Source organism: Mustela lutreola, chromosome 9 (genome assembly GCF_030435805.1).
Source record: "Mustela lutreola isolate mMusLut2 chromosome 9, mMusLut2.pri, whole genome shotgun sequence".
NCBI lineage: Eukaryota > Metazoa > Chordata > Mammalia > Carnivora > Mustelidae > Mustela > Mustela lutreola.
Genome location: NC_081298.1, coordinates 89567153 through 89590725, shown reverse-complemented (window position 1 = coordinate 89590725; position 23573 = coordinate 89567153). Strand labels below are relative to the sequence as shown.

General features: G+C 41.2%; 1 protein-coding gene across 4 annotated transcripts in view; it reads right to left on the bottom strand.

Moving 5' to 3' along the window:
* Positions 1 to 23573, bottom strand: part of MEIS1 (Meis homeobox 1) — a 133803-nt gene that overhangs the window by 14595 nt on the left and 95635 nt on the right. For all 4 annotated transcript variants that reach the window (XM_059187843.1, XM_059187841.1, XM_059187844.1 and 1 more), the window contains exon 9: positions 9293 to 9369. In XM_059187843.1, the coding sequence (XP_059043826.1) occupies positions 9293 to 9369 (77 nt within the window). The remainder of the gene's footprint in view (positions 1 to 9292; positions 9370 to 23573) is intronic.

The following is a 23573-nucleotide window of genomic DNA, read 5'->3' as shown; positions in this document are numbered from 1 at the left end:
TGTTTCTTTATATACATACATATATAACATATATATATTAAAGATTTTTTGAGAGAGAGAGAAAGTGGGGGGAGGGGCAGTGGAAGAGAATGGGAGGGGGAGAGAATCTTGGGCAGACTCCCCACCGAGCAAGGAGCCTGATATAGGGGCTTGATCTCACCACCCCGAGATCATGATCTGAACCAAAATCAAAAGTCAGACGCTTAACCATCTGAGCCACCCAGGTGCCCCTACAGGGTTTCTTTCTCAGATGATAAAAATGTTCTAAAAGTGACTATGGTGATGGTCGCACAGTATCTGTGAATATACTAAAAACCACTGAACTGTACACTTTAAATGGGCAAATTTCATGGTATGTGAATTATATCTCAATAAATCTGTTAATAATAAATGCATAAGGGAAGCACAGAAGAGGTGCTGAACAAGGAGCCAGCCCCATTCTTGCCTCTCATTAGCAGCACATTATAAAGCCCTGAGCCCCATCTGTCAAATGGTGCGTTTAAATCCCATCCAGGACTTGGGCTCTGACATTCTACAGCGTGATGTTCCTAAAATTTTAATCCGTGCTCCTTTGTGGTGATCTTCAAAATCTCATAGCCCTGTGTGATTTGGAATCTTAAAAGAGAGAGCATGACTAAAATTAAAAGTTAATTCGCAATAGGCTTTTTTATACTACATTCACTCAAAATGATTCTGATATGCCTTTTCTGGCCCCCAGTCCCTCTCCGCCCCCACTGGGCCCCAAGGATGGGAATCTCTGCCATAACCTATTGTACTTTCCTATCTGCAAATGGGACTGGACTGCCAGGTGACCAGCCGTGGGAGCTGAGATCTGACATCTTTGGACATGTAGGATTCTTTCCATTAGCTTTTTCAACATCCCCTACTCTCTGCCCTTTCCAAGCACATATGAACTCTGACCCAATCTAGGGATCAAATAAAGTCAACCACAGCAGATGTTCAAGGGATATAGGCCAACAAACCCTGCAAGTGGACAACAACACTCAAAATGACTGATTTACATTCAAATCAGCATTCCAGGGTAGAAAGTACCAGAAAACATAAATATACATATTTTTAATCATTGTGCATTATACGATTCTTAAAATAGAGCGATGTAATCAATAGTAAGCCAGATCTCCCCAATGACAGGAAATTCATTTTTGTGCTAAATCACATTTAGAACCCAAGACTGATAATCCCCATCGGCCTGACAAAGTTGCGTTCGGGAAAGCAAATGTTTTTTTTTTCCCTTCTTCAATGATCAGATCTAATCTTGTGAGGCATTAGGTCCTTTAGTCACATTGGTTAAGAGGGTAAAGAGGAAAAGAAGAGCTCTCAAGAATGGCAACAGATTAAGGTTTTTTTGTTTATTTGTTATTGTTCAGGTGTCAAGAGCCAGATAGCATTCATTATTTCCCATGCTAATGGGTCGGGCTTAAAAGCTTCATAAGAACGGAAATAAAAAGAAAAATATCAATGACTACACAGGGCCGTGAAAAGGAGAGCCCTCTTTTGCCAAAGATACAAGCATCCGTGCTGTTGGAGGTCACTGTTTGTGTGGCTGGTTGGTTTTTAATATCCCCTTTCCCCCTTAAAAATTAAGAAAGAAGCAACACAAAAACGTAGGCATCCACGCAAAACTCTGAGTGTGTTCACACACTGGAGCGATGTGGGCCGAATCCAAGAGAACGTTTACCCTCAGAAACGTTTCCTCCCCTGCACCCCCCAACCCTGGCTTCACTCCATTTTTGAGAAAATCGTTTATTCAACCCAGAGCCGACATTTGCCCCATTTTTTAAAATATTTCAGGCGGATTTTTTAACCACTCAGAAACGCTGTTTGTTTTAGGTGGGTGCAGCCTGAAGCAAGATGATGAGGTAGGAGAGGAGAGGGGTCTCTGTGGGCACAGCTCGGTGGGGCTTCGGCGCTCACTGGTTAATCACCCAGCACCAGCCTCAGTAACTGTTGACACAAAATAGGTGGAGATCAGGTCTGTGCAAGCAGAAAATACCAGAAAGGCAAACTGTATGTAAACACACTTAAGACAGATTTGACAAGAATAGACCTAAACCTGACTTGCTAGGAAACTCGGAATATCTAAGGCTTCAGGGTCCCTCTCAGCTGAGGCCCTTTCCCCTTACAGAGTTGCCTTTGAGAAGATAAAGAGTAACGTTTGAAACACTGAAACAAGTTTACAGAAGACAGCTGAGACATTTGTCCCCTTGATTCACATAGTGTGAGTTTCCGATCTGTTCCTACATGTAGGATTTATGTCATGTAATACAGTTCTTCCATGCATACTTGGAGCAGAGCCAAATGGGGGGCCGGATGGGGGGTGGGGGTGCACCAGGCATATACAACCACAACTCAAAAAGTTATTTCTCCTGACCTATAAAACTCATGCAAAGAAGCAAATGGATAATGCTTAAACAGTCTTTTAATCTTATCTAACTGACACCTGACAACCCATTACTTATAGATTATTAATGCACCCACTAAAAAGTTTGTCATGTACAAAATTACCAGAGAAAAAGATTGAACGCCTAAGGAAAAAACAAATTTTGCTGTACAATAACTTCAGAAATTTCAAGCCTATTATCTGTCATGCCCTTCACAGACTCATAGCACACTGCTAAAAACAACTGATTTATCTTTATTATGAATCCTAAAATGACAGCACACATGTTTTTCATGTCGTATGATAATGTTTAATTTCATCCAGTTTTTACTTTACAGTGCTTGATTTGCTTGTTTAAGATGAAGGAAAGTAGCAACTTTTTAAATTAATTTCCCCGTTTGTCTCTCTATCAGAGGACCTGGGTTTTTTCTCACTCCGTGTAAAGCTGGGATCAGAGGCAGGTTCAGAGCAATCGCCTTGCTTCTCTTTGGTTCGCAGTGATCACACCGTCTAGAACAGGAGAGCTGGAAGAGGTGTGAAGTCCCACTAGTGGGTCCTCCCTGTTCATTTCAGCAGCGGGAGCTGCTGCCCCGGGAGACCGAATGACTCTACCAAGGACACAGGTCTAACTGGTGAGGAGTGGGGAAGACAGCCAAAACATTTGGGCTCAATGTGTTCTTTCTCTTGCATGTTGCCTCCCTCACTGGCCCTGTGTAAACTGTATGTTGTCAGGAGGCTCACAGGAGAGTGGGCTCCTTAGCCACCTGTGGGTGCCGGCTATTCTCCCTTGACCCGTTAGCCTCTCCCCACGCTGTCTGCAGGTGAGTGTGAATCCGGTCCTGCCAGCATGCATGACACACAGGGAGCTGCTTCCACTTCTCTGACCAGACCACTGTGCCAAGACACCGAAAACAACAAATCTAGCTTGATGAGGACTCGAAACAAGTCCTGCTGCATTTAGGACTTGTTCAAAGTCAACCACGAACCACTGGTTTCACAGCCTTGAAAGGGATCACAGACATTCAGAAACGCCGGGCTCCCGCTGGATACATCGGCCTCCCCACGCGCTCTGCCCTGGGCCTCACTTGAACCCTAGCCCCACGGGATCCTGAAGTACTTGCCCAGATTGACAGACCCCCCACCCCCACCCCCAACTTCGGGCATCACACTCCTGTGTTGTCCTGGAAAACTCAGAAACTGTCTTTGCGGGCTGGAGGAGAAACAGCAGTAATACCGAACGGTATTTGGACTTTCGAATCCATCTTCCTTCGTCTCATATCTTCCTATTTCTCTTCTCAGGGAGATTTAGGGCCCCATGGTGGAAGGGGCAGGGTTTTCTGACCTGCACGGTGGCCTGACACCAAGTCCTCCGGGACCCCTTTCCGCCTTTCGTGGGATTCAGGGCGTGATTTCACACATGAAGGTGGAGGGGAGCTCTGAGTAAACTCATTGTGTCAAACTTACAACAAAGTATACTTAACAGACTGCAGAGTCATTTTCAAAGAGGACTGTTTGCTGGAAATTTTTAGAATCTGCAGACAAAAGCAGCATCCCTGTTGAACTCCTAAAACTCTCTGACATGACAATACCTGAAGGTTTCTAAATTCACAGCTCTTTTCCCTGCGAGCTATTTGCTCAGCTTTCCTAATAATACCCTGCCTGCCTGGCACCATGCCAGTTCTGTCTCAGGCAATATGCAAGCTAAACATTTTTTTTGACTGATTTCAATATTTTTCTTATGAGCAACTAGACAGTATTTTATCTAGTGAGTATTACTGATTGCTATAATCTAAGCCCACAGTCAGCACCCGTAAAAGTAATATTATTGGAATTGACACTCAAGGTGAAAAGCATAGCAATTAACTGCGGCTTGGAGAACAACAACCCACTCTGAAAGATGCTGGAGAGTCAGCCTACTTCTGTTTCTCCTGCTTCTCTTCCTTCTTTTGAGAACATTGCACCTGTTACTCCACTGATCAATTAGGAAGTCTACCTTAGATGTAGGTTACACTGAAATCCTCAAGGGAAAAAGTCAAACCACCTGCTTAATAAAATTATCTTTTGTGTGTGAAGTTGTTCCATCCCTAGGTGATTTCTAGGCCAGGAAAATCACTATACACCCTGCACTTTCATTTTGCAGTTGAATAGCAAACAAATGACCCAGTGCTTCTTGCACTGTTTTTTACATCTGTTTTCCTTGCTTTTGTGTCATGCCTCTGTTTAGCTTTATTGACAAAACAATCTGTGCCTAATGTTTAAACAACATCTGTAAAATGTATTATTAAATTATGTTGGAAGAAAAAGCAGAGCAATTCTATGAAACCCTGTGACCCCTTATTGATTTTTAGATCACAGAAGTTGAAAGGATAATTTGTGAATGTTTTAACATTTACATCTACACAGGTACCTATATTTATAGAATCTTTGATTACTTATAAAAGTATTTGCTACATTATTGCCATAACTCAGAAAGAAACCTGACCTTTAACAGTTGAATCTGTTTATTATAAGGGAGATCCCATTTTTTAAAAAATAAGTTTACATTTTTACCTGCCAGTGGCATAAATCTCTAAGGATAACATACTCCCCCACCACCACCACTGGTAATAAATGGGAAGAGATGCCTGAATGCTCTGCAGTTTTGAAGGCAGTAAATGAGGTAACTAGGAAAATCTGGTCTATGTACTAAACCTGAGAATGGTAGAGCTGTGATAGTTCTGTAAAAAGTGTCACCTCAGATGTTAGGATGCTCCCTGGAATTTTATGCACCCAACTGATGGGGAGAGTGATTTTTCTTTCCGCATACAGACCACATTTCACATACACTATATACTTTGCACCTAAGTTCCATATTGCCTTCTCAGAGCATAAAGAAATAATCATTTAACATTAGGACTTGATGGGAAAGTGTTTGGATGAGTAGTAGTAAACAAAGAAACTGTAAAATTTATTCAATACACCCTAGGCTAGAACTCCGCTGAGGCAGAATGTCGTTGAGGCATCCAGCAAGTAACGCACAACCACAGGCACAAGTCTGCCTCAAATGGAAGGCCCAGCTCTGCAGCACTGCTGTGAAAACATAGGAGGAAGGCCATTCTACACCCGCATTTCCAAATAAAAAAAATTAAGTTGGTGTATTCAGGAGAAAAAAAGAACCAACTATTGACTCTGTGTGTGTATGAGTGTGTGTATATGTTTTCTTTCAAGTTCTACCTAAATAATTAAAGATCTAAATAACCATCTCAAAATTTAAGAAGTTTCTGCTTAAATGACTAAAACATTCAACATGGTAGTAATGTGCTTTCGTGGTTGACGTTACAGAAGTAATTTTCACAGCCACAACAACAATGGAAAAACAAAAAGGCAAAAGTCCCAAATGCTATTAGTTCTCCTGTAGGGATCAAATCATAATTGGGAAGGAGAAAGCAAAGTAAGAAGAATACGTGAATGTTTAGCACATATTATATTTTAAAAATTACTGTGCTTTGAAGTCTAGGTCTACCATGGCATGCTAGAGAGAAATAAATGTTTAGGCAACGAGTTAGGGAAGTTGATTTTTGAAAAACATGAAGTTGCCTCAGATACTTCTACAATTAACGTAAAAATATTTTCACCCAAATTATTTGCCTCATTGCTTCAATTCTCAAAAAAAAATCTGTTGGCGGAGATTTGTCCTACAATGTCTCATCTAATAAATTTCACATTCCATCCCTGGGCCCAGTACCTATAAGCACTAATAGCAACCATTTTAAGATGCTTCCTCCCTGTTTTCATCCTGACACGTGGATCAAACATAAGAGTTACAAGAGTTATTTCTTTTATTCCAAATTTTCTTTTAATTAATCAAATCTGTCTTGTTGTTTTCCATTTAAATTCTCCCTATTGTCTCCTCTCTCCCCAGATCCCATCTGCTTTGGCCTCGGCTAGCCAAGACAGGGAGTTTGTATCACTCATGGCAATTAGAGAGAGGGGACATCAGTTCAGTGACGGGATGAAAAGAGCCATTGCAACACACCAAACTTGGCTCATCTAGGTTTCAGTCAAAACCTAACTGAAAGCTGCATCGGCCAGCATTTCTAAGACAAGCTCACAACTAGATGAGTTTATATTTTTTACTTTCATATTGTGCATTTCGATACACGATGCTGCTGCCAATAATTACGACTGATCTACACCCAACCTGCCCTTCAGCATTTTGTTAAATCTCTTCAACAGTGACTCATAGTTCGTACAAAATGTACATGTGTGTTAACAAGTTTTAAGAAATCCAAGAGGGAAGATACCCATTTTTTTATGTTGTGGCTAAATGAAGTGAAGGGGAAATGTTAAAATACTAATGAGGATTTTCTTTTAATTAGGATTTCCAGAAAGAAGGAACTTAGGCTTGATGCTCAATACAGGAAAAAACGTTTACAAGCTCTCAAGAAAGCTTTGTGTAATGCTGTATTATGGTAAAGTAAAATGAAAAGCCTTTAGTGGTTATGCTGCTTTTAGTCTTCAAGGAGGCCACAATTCAAGCTGCTCTGACATCTTCGGTTTTCATACAATACCATCTGGGTTTCCCCATTTTTGCAACCTACTTCCTACTCAAAGCCAAAAAAAATCTATTATCAGCTCCTTAAAAGTTGGAGGTTTGGAAGAAAATTAAGAAACCCTTAGAGTCTCAACTCGAACACGGGGATGTCATTATTCACCAAGCTCAGGAGAAACAATCTCTCTGACAATTTTTATTTACTTGAGGGAAATTCTCTACCACAGAGTTGTCAGAGCTGAAAGAGTTGCCAAGTACCAAACAATGAAGCGCGAGCCAAAGCCACCTGGGACTGCGCACAGGAGTCGGGAGAAACAGGCAGAGTCGCAGGGCCCGTGGAGAACACAACAGTGTTCACAGCCCGTGGAACCAGAAGTGACGTGTTTAGGTATCTGTGCACCACTGAGTGTCAGTGTGAGGTGGACAGGAAGTCCGCATAGAACTCTGAAAAGTATTAGAACTTTTTAAAGATCCCTCTTTCCTCCTCTACTTGCATAACTGAGGAAATCACTTTGGGGTCACCGCATAGAATCTGGGAAAGTGACAACTGCCTACTGTTCAGTGTCCCAGGCATGCCTGCCTGTCCATGCAGCCACGGGGAAATAACCCTGAAGTTCGCCCACCTGTGGCCGGCAAGTTGTCTCGGGATGCGTTCTCTGGTGACAATGTCTGTAGAGAGCGTTTGCTAACGACACTGCAGAGGAAGAGAGATGGCGCGTGTGACAGATCACCTGAGTGGCCGTGCTTTCGCCTTCCTTAATTAGAGTTCACCCTGCCACTCCTTGGCCCTCAAAAGGGGAACGTTTCCCAGGGACATAACATTGTGCAGCCTCTGTTGTATTAAAATTACATCATCGGTTTAACCTTGAAAATGCATCTGAATTCAGACATGCATGCAAAATTGAAGGTCTACTCTATAAATGTTGCCCACGAGGACCTGAAGCCCAAGTTCAAATATATAGTATCAACAGTCTTGGAAATTAAGATACAATAGCAGGCACGACTAGGCAAACAAAAACCCTAGGCAGGGACACACTCTTAGCAACACATTTCGGTAGAGTACGGCTTCCGCTGGCTCCCCATCTACCTGACTAAAGGGCTGCAAAAATTGATCTCCCAAGGCTGCGGTAAGGTCATAGAAATTGATAACCCTTACAAGCAATGCTTATGTGAGTCTGTCTGTGTCTTGCAGATAGTGCACTTTGTAAATTAATCCTCCAAAGGCAAATATATTGTAAGTAGCTTGTTATCTCTAAAATACTAAATTGAAGAATACATGGGATTATATTGACAGAAATTACATTTTCTGTAATGGGCTTTAATATTTCTGGAATCTCTCCCAAAGGCTCCCAGGCTCTCTAACAGAGAAGGGTCTGTTAATGTAGGTGCAATGGACATCAAGAACAAATTTATTCACCAAAATGGATTAGGCCATGTAATCAGAGATTCTGCAATATTAATCTTTGACACTTATTGAACAGAAAGAAATACTTCTGTCTGCAAACTGGCATTCCCAGTTCTCCCCTTTCCCCAACCAGGCTGTGGGCCTTTTCTGGATTTTACTTCAAAGAGGATAAGGTTTCCCATCATAAACACTAATCTAAAAATATTAGGATAATTAATTAGATACACTTAGTTTGAGAGGATATTGGATTTCGATACCCTTCAAATATGACACTAGCTCTGGGTGATTACATGAACCTGGCTTTCAGCACACTCACAAAGGGTAATAAATCATACTTTCCCAAAGCCTCGTTACCATACCGCTGCACATTGTCAGAATATTGTTGGCCGGTACTCGGTACGGAATCTCAGCTTCCCCCAAATCAGGAATTCACACATTTATTTAGAAACAGTATTGCACAGGCCAGAGATACAGCAGGTTTTGAATAGCTTCAAAGTGGAAACATAAATAATTTCTCTTTTTCCATTGATGGGAGGAAGGAGGAAACGGGAGACTATCCTTGAATGCTCAGCCCTAGCAAAATCACTGGTTATTCGTATGTGACAGTGGATCTTCTTGTTCCATAGAAAACAGGATGATACTGCTCTATCAGTTTTCCTCGGGGTGGTGGGAGGAGCCATTTATGGAACCACAATGAACATGAACTAAACATTAATACCACACCTAAAATCTGTCCATTTAAAAGGCAATGGAAAACAATGCAATGTTGGGGGGCGGTGGTTTCCATACTAGCATGTGCTCTCACCTATCAGTCAACCTTTTATTTTCACTTTGGATCCACGAGCCATCAGGGGAAACAGCAACAACTGGGTGTGTCTTCTCAATGCAGAACAGTAGCTGCAGGTGGCCAGAGCGGGAAGCAGATTGTGAGTAATCACAAAGCCAAATTACTTACCAATTGTTCACTTGTAGGATGGTGAGTCCTGTGTCTTGTGCCAGCTGCTTTTTCTGTTCTTCAGAAGGGTAAGGGTGCTGAAAGAGAACAAACGAGATAGATGTGCGCACATATATTTGGGGCAGATAGTGTAGTGCGTATCACGTGTCAGGTGCAAAGCTAGGGGCTACAGATTCAATAATAAACACATACGCTCTGTGTAAAAAAAAAAAATGTGTGTAGATCAGGCAATATTTAGGCTATTTTGTCAATAGCCTAAGTGTCTAGTGAAGTCTATAATTAAAGGTAAAAATGCTGAGGTGTGTCACTCTTATTAATGGAATACTACATCATCTAATTAATGGCAGTAAAAGACAAGCCAATTACAAAGATTAGTGAAGTGTATAAATAGCTACTTAGGATACTTGCAGAACCTTGATACTGAGTTTATCCTTTAAAGGTTTATTTGTTGCAAACACAGAAAGTTTAGTATGATCTTCACTGTACTTTATAGGATTAAAATAAGGACAAGCTCTTTTTGATGATATGAAAGCGTATCACCTTGACGTAATACTTTCATAGAACCATAGACTTCTAAAGCTGAACCATTTGGACCAACCACCTTAGTTCAGGTCCCCAGCGGTTAAACACTTTGCTAGCATGACATATTTCCCCCCAAAACACCATAGTGCCAGATGCAAATATCAAAATTAAAGAGGGTGTATTTTTTTTTTTAACCAGTAATCATTGTAGCTCTTCTGTAACGCAAACAAATGACATTCAACCGAAGTTGGTTTCCATATCTGAATGTCAACACATGCTGGAATTCTGAACACAGGCCAATACAAGGTCAAAGACCAGCATATTTTGCATGCTAAGAACAAGCCCGGCCATGTTCTTCATGAGTTAGAGTGGATAAAAAAGTATTACAGGATTAGATAATAAAATGAAATTCATACCCTCTTGAAAGAATGTTTGGAATTCTACTGAAATTAGTTTTGGCACAAGCACTTTTTGTCCGGTAATGAACTATATCTAAATCTGAATACACATTTCTAAATCCTGGGACATGGTATCTATCTGTGGACACACTAACCAGCTTGAAACACTGCATCCCAATAAATTCTCCCAAGATAAGAATTGTTCTGCCAGTCAACGCTCTATTCCCTTATGAATGAGAAAGGGCACCCTCAACTCTCAATTTAACTATCTGTGCCATTGGAAAGTAAATTCTGGTCTATTGAATGTTAATTAACATAGCTTTTAATCTCATTAATAATGTCTGATTAGATGCTAAGAAGGCTCGTTAATGACCACTTTAATGCTCTTATATGTAAGTTTAAATATGTTCTATATCTGTACACGTGGGATTCGTTTGCGGAGAGCAGAGATGTAGCAATTTTTCCCATAAGCATTGTCTTTGATTGTCACTTAATCAATAAATACACAATTAGAATAAGGCTTCGCTTTCATAGAATATAGTGCCTTTCTCTAAAGAGCTCCAAGTATATTACAGACAGGATGGTGATTAATCCCCATTATATCCCTTTGAGGGACATAAATGGAATCTATCGTCCCTCCTGTCTTACAGGTGAGGAAACTGGCTAGGGAAAGACATGGTCAGCAGCCACAAGACTCTGTGATATTTCCTGCTTCCCTTCCAGTGTCAAAGCCTCACCATGACGAGGAATGTTCCAAACACCTCTTAGAATCTTCATTCTTGTTCTTGCTCCAAAACCTCCAGACTGCTTCCTATGGCCTGTAAGGCATGCCACCATCCAGCTCTGCCCACCTCTCAGACGTGGTGGCCTTCTCTTCACCCTTGTCCTACCCCTCTGTCCAGCCACACAGTCCTCCTTTTTGTTCTTCCGACACACCAACCTTGACCCTCCAGGGTCACTTTCTCATCTCAGCCCAAAGGCCAAGCCTCACCTACCCATTTGTCCAGCAGCCTGCCTTACTGTTCTCACATCAGGCTTTCCCTTCTTCCCTAATGGCAAAGCATGGCTCTCCGATACACCTGCCCTGATGAACTGCCTCCTGCGGGTGCGCCTCCTCTCACTCACCTAACAACTCCAAAGTCCATGACTTTCTCCTTCACCATTCTCAAAGCCCAGTCAGGCACACAACAGGAGTTCAGTAAATATCTGTGAAGCGAGAAGGAGGCTCCGTCCTGTCACGACACACAGATACTCTCCACTCAGATGCAACATGGAAACATATAATAAAGTTTCTTTCAACAGCCCACAGAAGGGATAAACGACCCGATTAGAGATCCAGGCTACTTTCCTGACTTCATTCGCAACAGTGATGTCAACCCATTCTTCTCAAGTAACAGTAAGTAAACTTCCTAATAGGCTAAGATCATAGGTTACAATCCCCCTACGCAAAATAATGCCAGGCATCCCAGGCACAATCTCATGAGTTAAAAGCAGTTCTCCTGGGGCACCTGGGTGGCTCAGTGGGTTAAAGCCTCTGCCTTCGGCTCAGGTCATGATCCCAGGGTCCTGGGATCAAGCCCCACATCAGGCTCTCTGCTTAGAGGGAGCCTGCTTCCCTCTCTCTCTCTGCCTGCCTCTCTGTTTGTGATCTCTGTCTGTCAAAAAAAAAAAAAAAAAAAAAAAGCAGTTCTCCTCCCTAAGGTTAAAAAACCTAGCTCCTGGGCACCTGGGTGGCTCAGTGGGTTAAGCCGCTGCCTTCGGCTCAGGTCATGATCTCAGGGTCCTGGGATCGAGTACCGCATCGGGCTCTCTGCTCGGCAGGGGTCCTGCTTCCCTTCCTCTCTCTCTGTCTGCTCTCTGCCTACTTGTGATCTCTCTCTGTCAAATAAATAAATAAAATCTTTAAAAAAAAAAAAAAAAAAACCTAGCTCCTGCCGCACAACGCTCCTGCCACACGAACCTCTTATCCTATGAACAGATACTGAATTTGGGTTTGGTATATAGAAATTCTATGTCTACACGAGTCAAAAGATTGTATATAAGATACACACGACCCTATTAGATTGTATAAATTATGCTGCCGCTCAATGATTATGTCCCAAACACGGGACAATTTTTCGAATCCTCAATTTTGTCATGTGAAATTTAGGATCCATCAAAGTTAAAGGTTACCCAGGCTTGCAATTCTTACATATTCTAAGCCTGATTTTGAAAAACACAAATTTTGGCATCCAAGCGGTTGGCACTCCTTGCCATATAAAGCTGTAGACCCGTGTACGCAAGTCATCTCCAATCTTCTGTAATTTGCTTATGGTTTTTTAGGTCCTGTGGAAAGCTCAGGGATTTTCAATAGAATTAATAAATATGTCACCAGTCTCTCTTCACTATAGCCAGATGGCAATACCTTTTGCCCTGTCTTGTTAGTTGTGTCTTAATATGATGACCAGAACTGGATAAAAATTAATATTTATGCCATTTACCTTCCTTTAGTTACTTTGAAAATTGAGAATGGTCACAGTCATTTATTTGTGCTGTGTTTTCAAGAGTATTTTTGCATGCCTGTTTATGAGTAAGTTTTACAACCATTCTTACAAAGCAAATGGAACTCACATTTTATTTATGCAGGTGGTGTCAGGAAAATTCTCTCTGGTCATTAAAATTACCTGAATTATTACAGCTTCAAAGAGCAATCGATGGCCCTCAAAATTTCAGTGCAAATTTAGGTTGTTTCTTCACATCACACAGTTTCTGATTTCATAATTTAAATATCATAAAATGAGAAAGTTCCAGCCTTTTTTCCTTCTGTCACTTTTCATGTGATCTGATTTTAAGTAATTGGAACAAACTGTGTCTAATTTCATGCAGCATAATTGCTAGGCAGCCTCAAGCTATGAAGACCCAGCACTCTGTCTCCATTAAACAATTTTCAGTCATTCAGGATATATTTTTTTTAATAAAAATGAATGAGCCCGGATGAAATTAAATGTCATAATAATCTGGTCATTGTTGGAGGTGGCGGGGGAGGAAAAGGTGTCAACAAAACTCCCTAAACCTTTGTCTATGGCAGGGAGATGAATTTTTTTTCTTTTTCTCATAGTTCTTGGCCTGCATGTCCCACAAACTTTTAATTCCCAGAAAACACACACACACACACACACACACACACCCAACCATAATTGCTAGAATCACATAAAAGCCATGACTTCAGGTAGCTAATCCACAGTCAGCCAAAAATTCACAAAGAAGCAAGCTTTTAACTGAAATCCAGTATCTTTAAATATCTTAAATCCTATGCATCTTTCCTAAATAAGCTTTTTGTGGACAGTATGAGTTATTCCTTTGTAGACTTTAAAAAAAAAACTGACTTGACAAAAACCCAACATGCCAAGAGCAAGGCTGCTGTAAAAACATTCGAAATCCTGTTGTGTTTTGCCCGCAGGGCTGGGGAGGCCATTAGAGGGGCAAAGGTAGACATCATTTTACAAAAGAGATAAAGAGAAGTGCCATTTGAGGAAGAGAATGGGAACTTCCTTCTAACCACTGCAACCAAGAACCTAGGTCACCCCTTGCCCTTCTCCAGAACACCTCTGCTATTCATGGCAAGGACACCGCTTTAAGGAAGATCAGGAGGTTCTTATGAAGGGAAGATGAGTTGCCCTTGCCAGCTACACCAATCAACCTAATCACTTTGGGATATCAAAGCAAATTTGACCACAGTCCAATAGGTAGTGACAGGAGACCTCGCCTTTGTTGTGTACATTAGCCTCATGCCATTATCTCTTAAAAGCTTAATTATTTGCAAACAATTGATCAAGATGGGAATTTGAGAAAGGATATGCAGGGGCCACTGGGAGAACTGCAATGCATTAAGAGAGCAAACAAAATTACCTTTAGATCTTACAATCAGAATTAACGATTGAGACGGGACAGCGAGGCGGGCAGTAGCTCCAAGCCTTCTTTCCCGAGTGTTTCCCATTTGATCTGCATTAACACCTCAGGAATGAGTGAGAGCCATAAAAGAGTGATTATGTCAGGGTAAAGCTGACCCTCCCTTCCAGCACTAAACCTGCACACATGCATGAGGCTGGCTCCGCTGGGAGAGAAGGGATGCTGGACTCCATGGGAAAAGTAGTGGCTTGGGGGCAAGGGAACCCCAACCACAGGGAATAACTCGCAGCCCGATCATCCTGATTTCTGTAATCAACGCCCTGACTTCTCCTTCCCCGGGATAAGTCTCCTGCTGAAAGAGAAACGTTTGTCCCTCTTCCTGTGTTTCTGGCTCTGAAGTGCGACTTCTAGTAATGACCTAGTAAGGCAGTGATTGCTTAATAACCCCATCAAAGAATAAAATGATCCCTGGAGTATGTGGCCTGTGTGAGAGAAATGGTTAAAGAATGTCTGAAGAAAATCTAAAAATAGCCTACATAAAAGTGAAGTCAGGACTGTCATTTTATCAGCACCAAAGAATAGAAGGCGACAGAAAGAAAATGGCAACGTGCTAAAGAAAGTTATCTCTGCACAATTCCAATTTTATTTCCTGAGGTTGGTACAGGAGGCGGGTGCTGAGGTCGGGTATCCGGTATTTACAAGTTCACAGTACATGGGAAGAAAATTTATTTACTTAAACAATCAAGGAGACTGTTTCCGATGAGCATCCATGGCCAAAGAAAAAAACTCTTCAGTACACACAGATGGAAAATGTCCAGTCTTATATCTTAACGATATCCTTGACCAAATGTACGCCTTTCATCAAATTTTCCACCCCTGGCTGCAAATGTGGATGCCAAGACAGTGATGAACTTTATCTTATCTACCCTGGTAACCAAGTTTCAATAACGTTCCCTCCCTCCCTGCCTTGCCCACTCTAACAGCACATTGTAATGGCAGCAGAAAATTTGAAAATAATCCTGTACAGAGCTCACTGGTGAGATAATGGAAGGCTACGCTGCCCCTTCTCAAGCCTCAGATTAGTAATTTCTTGTGACACAGAACTGCCTCTATACCGAAACTGCAAAACAGCTATAACAAAGCAATAGAGGTGGAAGCAATTTTCAAGCAAAATGTTACATGCTATACTTTAAAAGGTATGGGAATAGGTACCGTGGGAGCTGATCTAACAGGAGGAATTATGGCAACTGTCCAATATATCCCTTATCAAGGCAATGTTCTGTTGCTTGGCTGAATATGTTGGAAGAACAATTTCGGAACTTCTTTTATCCTTCTTCCTCCAGCCCTCTGCCTCCTCCACAGCTAAGTTTAATGCATTAATATAAGTTGACCTTGAGCTAAACTCTGGTATGTGATGGAGAGATAGATACTCCCCTTTAAAGTTAAAAAAAAAAAAAGCTACCATATGGCTTTTAACCATTAGATCTCCGGGTTCTTTGCAAACTTCTACAGATTTTTTGGACACTAAGGGAATATCGTGGATCTCAAGTTAAATAACTAGCCTTATATCGGACCTCTCAGAAGACAAGCAGAAACTTGCTAGTCAAATATATTTATATTTGTTTAGTGTAAATTTTTTCTTGCCTACGAAAACTTCTCCCACTTTAAATAAACTTGCAGCCATTTTCCCCTTATGCATTGGCTATGAATAGCTTACACTGTGACAATTACATTGATCTAGGATACTTTTTTTCCTTTAAAAAAAATCCATCATGCTTCCCTATTGTCTTTCAGCTTTATGAATTAGTTTTACTGTTTCAGTGAATGCTTTTTTGTCTTTTGACTGCACATTATCAAAGAGACACTTTGTGCCTTCCATTTGCATTACAAAAGCAGGGCACCGCCGGTGGAAGAACAGCCTGAATGCAGAGCAGTGGAGTCCGCACCCTCACTCATGCTGGAATCAAAAGGAGGACGGCGCTGTCGGTACTGGCTAGGAAGCCAAGAATGTTTGGAGCATCATCAGTGAAGTCACAGGACTTCGACCTGCTTTTTAATTCTCCACCAACGCTCCTAGATTGCCTAGTTGCTCCGATGAAATGTGCTTCATTGATTGCTCGCACTTGCTTTTTCTGAAGCCTCGTCAAGCCATTTTCCAGACAACCCCTCTGATCCCTTGTCTCTCCAGCAGCAGTTAGAAGACGTTGCTGGTGGAGTTATGCAAGTAGGGAAGTCAGGTAGGAATCTCCAAACTTGATCTTACCACATGAAAATGACAGGAGCGTGGAAGGAAAAATTCAACACTGGGTAATATTTCACAGTGATCTTTACTTTTGCACTAATGAGACTATCTTTCTAATACACGGCAGTGAAAACTGTTTTATAATCAGTTATAAGTGGGCAAGGCTACACAACCTTGCCTGGATCATCTCCCTGACCTTTTACTTTCTTGTAAACATCAAATAAATATAAAATAAAAACACTAAATAAAAAAAACCGAATACTTATACTAAGGGACTTCATAGTCCCTCACATTGGGGATTTTTTTTAAAGTTGCTTGCAATTCCAGAACAATGACTATGTTTTAGATCTATTCTCTATTAGCTCTATACATACAGTATGGGCAGATTTTAAGTATATGCATTAAAGCACAAAATTTAGACTGTAAATTAGCAATTACTTATAGCCTCCTCCTAAAAGTATTAAAATTCATGAAGAATGCTAAAATTATTTTTGAACAGTTATGATTATTAATGAACTCCCTGAATATTGATTCTCTTAGTAGAAGACCATGGTTATAAAAGGAAACACAAAAAAGCCAAGAGGGGGGCTCCTGGGTGGCTCAGTGGGTTAAGCCTCTGCCTTTGGCTCAGGTCATGATCTCAGGGTCTTGGGATCGAGCCCCGAGGCTCTCTGCTTGGCACAGAGCCTGCTTCTCTCTCTCACTCTGTCTGCCCCTCTGCCTGCTTGTGATCTTTCTCTCTCTCTGTGTCCAAAAAAAAAAAAAAGGCCAAGAGGAAAAACAGGGTGAAAGGAGAAATGAATAGGGACTCAGGGGTGGGGATGAGGGAGAAAAGTCACGCTTCACTTTTGTGCCCCCTTGGAATCACTTTAAAATCCTAGCTCATTTGAACTCTTACATTTGTCAGTAGGACAAACACATTACATGTGTTATTGCCTGTGCTCTTGGTGACCCTTGCAAGTAGGGTCCATTTTATGGTTCCATTATGCTTGGTTCCATTTTACAGATGAGGACGTTGAGATTTGGCTAAGTCAAAAACTAAATGCATGCCAGCTCTCAGGTACTTAGTTCCGGGACCAGATCTGCCCTCCCCTGAGTTTTTCCACGTGGCTGTGCTCCCACACATGTTTCTTTCCCAGTCTCCATTCCTTATTTTAAGCTATGTTTTAGAGCCAGACACATAGTGTAATGGAGCATGAGCTAAGTTCTTAACTGTGGTGAGCAGTGACTGAATGTTCCTCTGCGCTTGAACACCCTTGAACCCAGGAGAGAGCTGCTGTTCTCCAACTCACCACCCCACCTGCAGGCCCACTGCTTCTGCCCCAGAGGCAAGCATCAAGGGGCAGAGTCAAAGCCCCAGGGTGAAAGGGAATTCCCCAGAACCTTATCCCACATGTTCCCCCCAGCATCCACCCACCCATCCACCCCCCAGATTTTGTTAATAATAGCTTAGTAGTATTAGTAAGAGTAGTAGAAGTAGTAATGTTAACACAAAATAGGGAATGAGGCCGTACCAGGTGTTGTTCCAAATGTTTCACATGTAGTAACTCATGTAATCCTTCCAAAACCTTATGAGGTAGGCACAACTACGGTACTCATTTTATAGATGAGGAGATTGGGATACAACATGGATGAAGAACTTTCTCAAGTGCACAGAACTGGTAAGTAGTAAAGCTGGGATTTGAAACTTGGTGGCAAGGTACAAGTTGAGAAAACTCACTTCCAAACTATTTTGTATTTTATTTATTTATTAAAGATTTTATTTATTTATTCGACAGAGAGAGATCACAAGTAGGCAGAGAGGCAGGCAGAGAGAGAGAGGAGGAAGCAGGCTCCCCACTGAGCAGAGAGCCCGATGCGGGACTCGATCCCAGGACCCTGAGATCATGACCTGAGCCGAAGGCAGCGGCTTAACCCACTGAGCCACCCAGGCGCCCAAACTATTTTGTATTTTAAATGACGGGTGGAGCAATCCCACTCCTCCCTGATGAGCTAATCATGAATATACATGATGATTACTACTCATTTTATGAATAAGCTATCACCTTAAGGTGTGGCTCTGTCTTTCATTTCTACAGCTCAGTTCTGTTAATGAAAGCAGTAGTCGATTTTGCTACAAGATACAAAACTCAGTGGAAGTGACACATCTCTCACTTTATTAGAGCTTGTAACATTGCTTATAAATACGGGAATGAGGGTGGGTCGTATACAGGAACACTCGGTAAGGGTCACAGAAATGCCTGCTATTCCATAGAACTCCACTACAATAGAACTTAAATTGTCTGCTTTGAAATAAATTGTTGTGTCTGTTTGGGGGTTTGTGTGTGGGGGGGTGCCAATTGCTTTCATTTCTTAATCAAATGTGAGTGAAATGACATTTGGGATCATTACATTTTAGATTCCTAGTAAAAATACACAAATGCTATTCTCATTCATGTTGCAACTAGCCCTATCCTGTGTGTTCAATAAATATCTGTTGTATGAATGAGTGAGTGCAACTGAAGTCAGGGACACCCAAAAATGCCTCAACTAGCATTTATAACTAGATGGCTTCAGGTAAACACCAGAAAACTAGCAGCCTTCTTTCGACAAATATGCTATCCTTCTCCCTGAGTTCTATAAAGGCCAAACCAGTACCACTTTTATTTAGTTTATTTAAGTGACCTCTACACAATGCTTACTCTGTGCCAAGCAACATTCTCAGTAATTTACAGGTATTCACCCATTTAAGTATTCACCCAGACACCTAGTCTGTGGAACAAGCTTAGGAGGTGTTTTTTCCCTTTATGTTACAGATGAGGAAAGTGAGGCACGGAGTCTGTTACTTGCAATTTGGATGGAGCCCTAAGCAGTCTAGTCCCACAGCCCATGCTCCTAACTATTGTGTTACCCTAGTAGTTCTTTCTGAGCTACAACTTCCCCCAAAGTTTCTCCAGAATCTACTGTATGTCGTTGTCAGGTTTATTTGTCACAAAAGTTCCCTTCCTCCTCTCCAACTGCAATGTAATGAAATTCAAGTTCTCCATCTTCTGGAGCTCAGCACAGGACTGAAGAAAGGATCAAGAAGATCGCTTTCCCAAGAATTTCACTCTAAGAGATAAAACAAAACAACGGCACACCATCCTGGGCAACTTTTCTGGGCATACACACACTCACACACACAAAAGTTCCTGACTGATTTTTACAATAAATTCCAAGAATGTGATGATCTTTTCCAATCTACATACAGCTCATCTCTATTTCAGAGAGCATGCCGGCTAAGAAGAGAGCTAGACCCAACCTGAAGAACACTTTTCCACTTTAAAAATACAAGAGGAAAAAAAAAAAGATTTTGAAAGCATGAAGGCAAAAGACAAGGAGGATGAAACACAATGACACCATTTTGGAATGAGTCTGTTGACAGTGATCAGTAATCATTATTGCTTTTACAGAGGCCCTGTCCAGCATTAAATATTCAGGAAAAAGCCTTGCATAAAGAATAAAGTATCCATAAGGTCTAAATGGTATATGTGGTGAGAAGATTTTTGAGAGAGAGAGGGAAAGAGAGTACTAGAGATAGGAAGAGAGAGAGATGACGATTTCATGCCGCTCCCAATATGACTAAAGACCCCAGAACCGGTACTCATTCTCTAGTGCTAATTTTCCCACTTAAATTACAGTGATGGTGTAGCCTCATCTCATTAGAGATCATTGTCCCCAGTAGACAGTTGTGTTTATGGGGGACTCTGGCTGTTCCACACCTGCTGATCAGGTTGCTATGTGATCAAGGCTGCATACAAACAGCAGACTCGAGCTTGCTGGACTGCGACTGATGAGCCCGGGCTAATTCAGGGGTGATTATGTAGTTTACTGGACCACTAAACCTCTTTAAGCTTGTAATTACTGCCTATTTGAGTAAAGAACATTCAAAAGCAATTCACTGCATCATGCCTGCCACAGCTGGAAGCAGGCTGCCAGCAGTCTGTGGGGACATTAAAATCTACAGGGACGTGGATAGAAGCCCAGCTAGCAGACACTGTCAGCAGCGCCGCGGCCAACCCTGTGCACATTCCCGCTCACCTCTCCTGACCACGCTTACCATTAAAGGTGCAATGAAAACTATAGAACGGCCATAAAGATGACAAATAATGGAATCTAATGGCACAAACTACATTTTAATGACCCCACCCCCTACTTTGTAAAGGTAAAATTTAAAAAGTCTTTTCAAATGTCGAAGAGAGAGAGAGGAGAGAGAGAGAGTGAGAGCATGTGTGTTTCAAATAATATACACAGCTGAGATTGACCATGTACTTGCTGCAAGTTCCATCCCCAAAAACAGCAGCTAGAAAACAAAATAACCACCTTTTCGGCTTTCTAAAGGAACTGAGCTGAACAGTCATTTTAGAGCTCTTCTACCCAGTTAGCTGCTGTGTTTATAACCTTAGCTGGGAAAATATTGTTTTGCTAGTTGATTGACAGCCTCTAAAATCACATGTGTAATTTCTGCTGTTAATGAATTAAAATGCCGCTCCGACACCTGAGTGAGATTTACTTTCAAGAGTCAGAGAAGATTTCAAAAAAAAATTTTTTTTCAGTATTTATCAATGTTCTCGTTTTCTTTTGCTGTCACCTTAACAACTGCAGTTCTTTTGTATAACAAAAGTGTAAAACATGCTTTGCATTGCTGCGGGTATAATTATTACTTGTCTCTAAGTAACAAAAAAAGACTGGAACTTAATGAAGGGGGATTAAGTTAATTTCTTTTTTAGCTAACAGTTTCCTGTCTCTTAAATGTAGACCTTGGTGAATATGATGTTCCGGGAAGGGAAATAACACTTTTTATTTTCACTAAAATCTCCACTTTGGAATATTGATATTAAAATATTAAGATGATGTTTATTCTTGAAAAGTATGTAAATTTGGTCTTAAATAAAGCCACAGAAATCCTCTCTGACTACTCCGTCCAAAGTCCGCAGATCCAGGGGGTTTATGTGTTATCTAGACATCATTCCTATTAATATTCATTAGGTGGGTCTGCTTGCATTTTTATAAGCTGTGAGAGAGGCAAAAGAAACAATCAGAATTCTTTAACACACAGGCATTATCAATTCAACATATGCCAAATAGCAGCGCACCCAGATCTGAAGTTAAGATTCAAATGCAATTTACCTTTACTAAGCTAATTTTCATGAAAACTCTTTTCCCTTCACCCATTGTAGTCTGAGCTATTTAATTATGTCTATTCTCTGTAACATACACTTCAATTTTTAATTTAAGAGATTATTCAGCACTATGCTTTATCTTGGTTAACAACAAAACCCTTATCTTGCAATCAAACTAAAAAGAATTTCCCCTTATGGGGGGGAAACCCTAAAAACTTCAAATTGTTTTAGTAATAAGATTACCTTTATCTTTACAAACCTTCTTAAGCAAACCTTTTTCACTTCCCAAAGCATTTACCTGATGTGAATTCCCTGTCTCCAGAGTAGATTATAGAAGAGGGAAGAGTCTTAGCCAAAACTGAGGCCGATCCCCAGTATTTGTTGCACAAATTCTGCTTTCTCAGTAGTCCAGTTGAACCGGACAGGGAAATGCTAGCATGCTGTAGGTGAATTTTTTTGGGGGGGGGTGAGGGGTGTCTCAGAACTCACAGATGTTCATGGAACCTCTTAGATGAGTGGGAGAAAGAGCCAGACCTGTCCTCAGCAACATTATAAGACAAAGTTGTCAGAAATAAAAGTAATCAATGAAAGTTAACTTGAAGGCCAGTTTGGGGCTTTTATTATTTTTTTCGAGACTCTGAGTTTGGGTGATCCCTTATATCCTTTATATTTGTATAACACTTAACATTTTCAAAGGTCTTTCATTATATTTTACTAAATTTGAACCTTGCAATTGTCAGCCAAGGCTGGAAGGACTGACCATGTTTATTGCTCCATTCCATACAAGATAAAACAAAACCCAGGTGGACGCATGGGAGGTGACGTGGCCAGGAAGTTGTGACTCTTGGACCTGGAGCCCAGGCCTCCTGTATTTCCAGCTCGTCTTTACACTCTACAGAGCTTAAAGTTTACCTTGTTAATGATAAAACAGCTGCCACCAGATCTGTCAGAAATCTACCATGAGGTGATGGACCCAGCCTCTATTTTACTATGTAAATGGGCATTGCTCTCTGCCCAGGATGAAACAAAGAACTCAAGGTAAAACCAGACAAAGCAGAACACCTTTCAAATTGGCTGTCATCATTTCTAACACAACTTATGGAAGTAATCTAACTGGTCATGCTAAAAATGTCTTCCATCACGGTATTTGCCCCTTCTAGAGCAGACGTTTTGGGAAAGAAACAGCCTTACCCAGTACAACTGGGTAGTCCGTTCCTCCTTGAAATAGCCAGAAAGTTGTGTTTCGTGTATTGTGTCTTTCTTTGTCATGTCATGTGTGACAGAGGCTGCTAATTACATAATTACATTTCCCCCTTCCTAAGTCACTTGCTAAGAGAACTTAGACCTATGTGCAACCCATGGCACATAGGAGAGTGGCCATCAGGTCCACTTCTGCTTCAGGGACATGGTTATCCGCTGACAAAAGGCAAATCAGAAGGAAAACAGTTATTGGTTTCAAGAGGTGCAGTTAGGTGCACTGATTTAGTTAAAAAACTGGAAGTTAAGTCCTGGAACTCATGCTAACTGTGTGAGCTTGATCAAAGCATTTCAGTCCTTGGATCCTCAGCTTCCTTGTTGGTCAAATGAGCATGACAAAACGTTGGTCAAGTGGTGGCAGTGCCATGAGACAACACACGTCAAATTGCTCAGCATACTGTCCAGCAGGTATTGAGCACCTGGTCAACATAGCTGAATCGGTGATGACCCTCAAAGTTGAGCTAATCTACTTCAACATACATAAAATGTATATAATTCTCAATTTGTAGGGTAAAAGATCAGACTAGGTCATTCTAGTAATTTCTTTTCCCCTACTGCTAAATCAGGCTTTTTTTTTTCCCCCTCTTAAATTTAAATTAGGTTTTAATATTTTCCTGCAATTTTCTTTATTTGGACAAACTCATTTCCAAAATATCTAAGGCAGGGCCACCTTCAAAGGCAATCACACAGGGCCCCCCACATAGAAGGACCCCACGCCTGTTGCTGCTGTCAACATCCAGATAGTCTTCAAAATTTTTATTTTAATTTTTTAATCTTTTAAAGAGATTTATTTATTTATTTTCGACAGAGAGAAAGAGAGAGATCATAGCAGG